The 4,614-nt window shown below is 39.7% G+C and overlaps 1 protein-coding gene across 1 annotated transcript in view; it reads right to left on the bottom strand.

The window, feature by feature from the left end:
* Positions 1-3,689: 3,689 nt before the first annotated feature.
* FAM241A (family with sequence similarity 241 member A) overlaps positions 3,690-4,614 on the bottom strand; it is a 65,496-nt gene continuing 64,571 nt past the window's right edge. Inside the window, exon 2 of the mRNA XM_063460056.1 lies at positions 3,690-4,383. Within this exon, the coding sequence (XP_063316126.1) occupies positions 4,138-4,383 (246 nt within the window). The 3' untranslated portion in view covers positions 3,690-4,137. The remainder of the gene's footprint in view (positions 4,384-4,614) is intronic.

The raw sequence follows: 4,614 nt of genomic DNA, 5'->3' as shown, positions 1-4,614 counted from the left end.
TCGACACCCCTATGGACTTGGTGGGGGAGGTGGAGTGAAACTGGTGCGGATAAGTATTATGATTTTTTTTTGGATAAGTCTAAGCTTTGGATTGTGGATTTTTGGATGAGCCTAAGAAGTGGGTTTCTTGTAAGCAGACAACATCTGCACTTTGTGCTTTTAGGTCTCTTCCTAGGTTCTTCCAGAACTCTGGACCTGGCAAGAGTGATTCTGGCAATTATGTTTGCCCATCTAACCCAGCGGACAGGTGCCCAGTTGCATCAATAGCACATAAATTGGAACACACGCACAAGAGAAAAGGGTATAGAGAAAAGAACATAACCAAAACAGTAATTGGTTGCACCGTCTTATCGGCGAGGTACCTGGTCTGGCACCACGGGGGTGGAAGCATTGAGCTTCTGTCCTGTGTGAGCTACCAGTGCATCGGCCCTCCGGTTTGTTAAGTACAAGTATTGGAGCCCTATATTATGCTCTAAGGGAGTAGGTATATAACTTGCAAGTAACCGTATTTTTATTTTATTTAACTTTTTTCAGTCTTAAATAACTTGTCTAACTTGGTCTGGGGAGCTAGACCTTTGTGCTTGACCTATTTAGTGGTTTCCCATCTCTATGGTTGTATGTCTAGTGCAGCCATCTAATGTGTCTACTAATCAAGTGTGATTGTGTCCATAAGGTGCTGTAGGCTAGAACATCTAAACAGGTAGTGTAGTGCATATATGTATAGGTGATACTTGCGTCAATGAGGAGCACAAAGTCCTTAATCATAGGCCATCTGGAGGTCTATTTTCTTGTTTTCTTCCAGTCCTGTTAAAGATCGATGCCTCGCTTCCGTGGGTTCAGGAATCTGTAGGCCCCAGCTGCCGAGCGTGCATAGGCCATCTTCCAGACTGTTGATTGTAGTGACTTTGCCGTTGCGTTGAATTATTAGTTTTGTAGGATAGACCCATCTGTACATAATGCGCTGGCTACGTAGCAGGCTTGTGATGGGTAAGAATGTCTTTCTTTTTCTCAAAGAGATGTTAGCAAAGATTTTTATATTTCGAAATTTGATGGGTAAGTCTGCCATTGTTCTGATGGATTTTAGGACCATCAGGTCCCTAAGCAGCATGTCCTGGGGCATGTCAGGAGCCAGTACGCGAAACAGCTAGGTAACATGAGTCTGGATGTCTTGCGTGCCTATCTCCTCCAATAACCCAGTGACACAGAGGTTACTTCGCCTGGACCTGTCTTCCAGGTCGGCTAGCTTTGATTCATAGCTCTCCACTTGTGCTCTCAATTCCTCCACTGCAGTGGTCAGCTCATTGTGAGCCTACGCGTGGTCTGCCATTTTGTTTACTAGGGTGGTGGTACGGGTGCCTAATTCTTGGATATTATTGCGGAGGTCACTAAACGATTGTTGGAGGTTACCTTGCAGCTCGGATGCCATTGCATCCAGCATAGTTTGCATCAACTCCTTGGTGAGCAGCAGCACATGCGACTGGTCTCAGTCCTGTCCAGGACATGCCCCCTGGTAAGTGGTGACAATATTGTCAAGTGGAAATTAAACCATTCATATAATAAAAAATAACTCTGCACTCCAACTCCCATCATTTCTAAGTGGATGCATGGTGAGTAGTGTTTTTACACCCCCCCCCCCCCCGTATAAATTTTTAGCGACAATAGGTGGTGATCTACTCCATGCAGCTACCTATGAATGATGGAGGCTTAAAGGAAAGGTTAACTGAAATTGAAAAAGCCATAAAACATACCTGTAATTGAGTACCTGGACAGACTCCTTGTTGCAGTCAGATCCTTCCAGCAGGAAGTCATCAATCATGATGGCTTCTAGCCAATCAGATGCTTCTCACAGAGAAGCACTGTAGACATGGCACATGCGCAGCAAGTACAGACATCTGCAAATCCAATGCATTGATGCACACAGCAATTCGAATCAGGGGGAGGGGACGAAGAGGAGAACTTGGAGACTCTCTTGAAAATTTGAGCTAATGCACAGATATCACAATGATACAGGCCTAAGAGTAGGAGAATTATGGTATTTAACACAACTGATGATATCCATTGAAGTAGAAGACATTTGCAATGCACATTAAATAAGAGTCCACAGGTAAATCCTAGATGGATCGATTTGTTTGGACACAGATTAAAAGGAGTCATTCTCAGAAGCTGCAACTCATTTGTGCACAAGTTTAGTTGGCAATGCTTTATATTCACAAATCCCCCCCACCCCCCCCAAAAAAAACAGCAAAACAAACAAACAGATTATTTGTCCTCATGAATATACATTTGTTGCTGGAATTAATTAAATATTAAGCCATGTGTCTATATTTATTGATTAAATTCTACATCGAGCTCTTTCCTGAAAAATCACGTTTACTTATCTAACATGAAGGAGTGAAGTATCAGGAACAATTATCATTCATTTCCTAAGCCGTAGATAACTTCAGACTTAGAGGAGGAAAATGTTAAGACAACTGAGCAGGTACTTACTGATTTTAATTTGCAAGTGGAAAAAAAAAAAATAAAAAATAAATAAATAAATAAATTATATATATATATATATATATATATATATATATAACTTCTGAATTTCAGCTTAATTAATATTTCCTCTTTTCTTCATTCCATACCAACAATGGGCCAGGTAGGCTAAACTCACCCTTTCATCCTTCTAATGTGTATTAAATAGGTACTATTGTTTTAGCTTAAAGGACCATTATAGGCACCCAGACCACTTCAGCTTAATGAAGTGGTCTGGGTGCCAGGTCTCATTGACAGCCGCTAGAGGCGTTTCCGCGCTTCTCACTATGCTTTCCTATGGACTGGCTGAATGTGTGCGCGGCTCTTGCCGAGCATGCACATTCAGCCGATGACGGGGAAAGGAGGCGGAGAGTCCGGCGGTGGAGAAAAGGCAAGTGTTTAACCCCTTCCTCACTCCAGAGCCCGGCGGGAGGAGGGCCCTAAGGGTAGGGTGGAACCTAGAGACCCTATAGTGCCAGGAAAACGAGTGTTTTCCTGGCACTATAGTGGTCCTTTAATAAAGTAGTTTTGGTGTATAGATAGAACATGTCTCTAAAGTTTCACTGCCATTTGGGAGTTATATCACTTTTGTTTCTGTTGATGCAGTCATAGTCACACCTCCCCTGGCTGTGACTAACACAGCCTGCAAGAAAACAAAATGGTTTCATTTTCAATCAGATGTTATTTACTATAAAAGTTTTTTCTCCTGCTCTATAAATTGAACTTTAATCACACACGAGTCTCCTGCAGACTTTGGCAAGCTATTAATGGAGCAGGAGATAAAAAAAATCTAAACTAAATAGAATTTGCAATAAAGGAAGTGTAAACATTACATGACTTTTTACAGAAAATGTTTCGGAAGGCTGTGTAAGTCACATGTACGGAGGTGTGACAAGGGCTGCATAAACAAGTGATTTAACTCTTAAATTGCAAAGCAATGTGCAGTGAAGCAGCAGGCATGATCTATACACCAAAAACAGTTTTGTTAAGCTAAAGCTGTTTTGGTGACTATAGTGTACATTTAAAGAACTTTTTGTATTAGATTACTATACCTGAAATTGCAGTATATGCATGCAGTAGCCCCTTGAAAACGTTATGTTGTTGATGGTGCTGTATAATTAATAAACATACAGCACTACTGTTAAGCTGTGGTAGGTGATTAATGAGACATGTCGCAGCATAATAATTTTAGTAATGGAAGACCAGGTATACACACACAGGAAATCATGCACCAGACAGAGAAACAGGTGTTTGGGTACTAATCTGTTATTTGGCTTGTAAAATAAACAGAATAAAAAAAAAAAAAAAAAAAATATGCCACCAATAGCAATTCTGTTTTACAATTGGTTACTTTTTTTTTTGCTTACACATGTATTACGGACGCTAAGTGAATATAAAAAGTATCAAAGTCTTCACTCTTATATTTAAACATTTTTTTTTAAATAGATTTAATTGTCCATTCACCAAATGTAAATCTGTTACTGGACAGTGAGTTTAGCATTGGCATTTGAGGACCAGTTACAATATTGCTTGTGCCTTTCTGTTAAAAACAAATACATCTTTTAAATACAATAACTTTACATAAAAACAATAGCTTTACGCAAAATAATGTGCTTTGCTCTATTTCTGTATATGAAGAATAACAAGGCATAGTATTGATACCAGTCCTAGAGCTTGCAAACCAAGGAACCACAGCATGACGGCAAAAAACAACACAAGCACCGGTTCCACAGTCCTTTCACCAAAGTACATCCGAGAAAAACCTGCTCCAACCAGAATCTTATTGAGTTCTCCAAACAGTGTCCCCATTTTTTTGTAGTCGTCTATTAAGAGTTCTGCTGTTGTATCATTTTGATCTGTCGGGACCTGCAAACGAGGAGGAGGGAAAAAAAAAAATACTATTAAGTAAGGTGGTAACATTCACATAGTAACAAAGTGTACTGGAATGATCACTATGAATTACTAATGCAGAAATATTATTGATAGTACAATACTACTTTGTACCTTCTACAGGAAAAAATGCTTTAGAGGCAGATTTCACAAATGATAAAAAAAAAAAAAAAAAAAAAAAAAAATAGAACACCGGGTTATTAAAAA

This window comes from Pelobates fuscus, chromosome 6 (genome assembly GCF_036172605.1).
Source record: "Pelobates fuscus isolate aPelFus1 chromosome 6, aPelFus1.pri, whole genome shotgun sequence".
NCBI classification, from domain to species: domain Eukaryota; kingdom Metazoa; phylum Chordata; class Amphibia; order Anura; family Pelobatidae; genus Pelobates; species Pelobates fuscus.
This window is presented reverse-complemented; position numbering and strand designations above follow the sequence as displayed.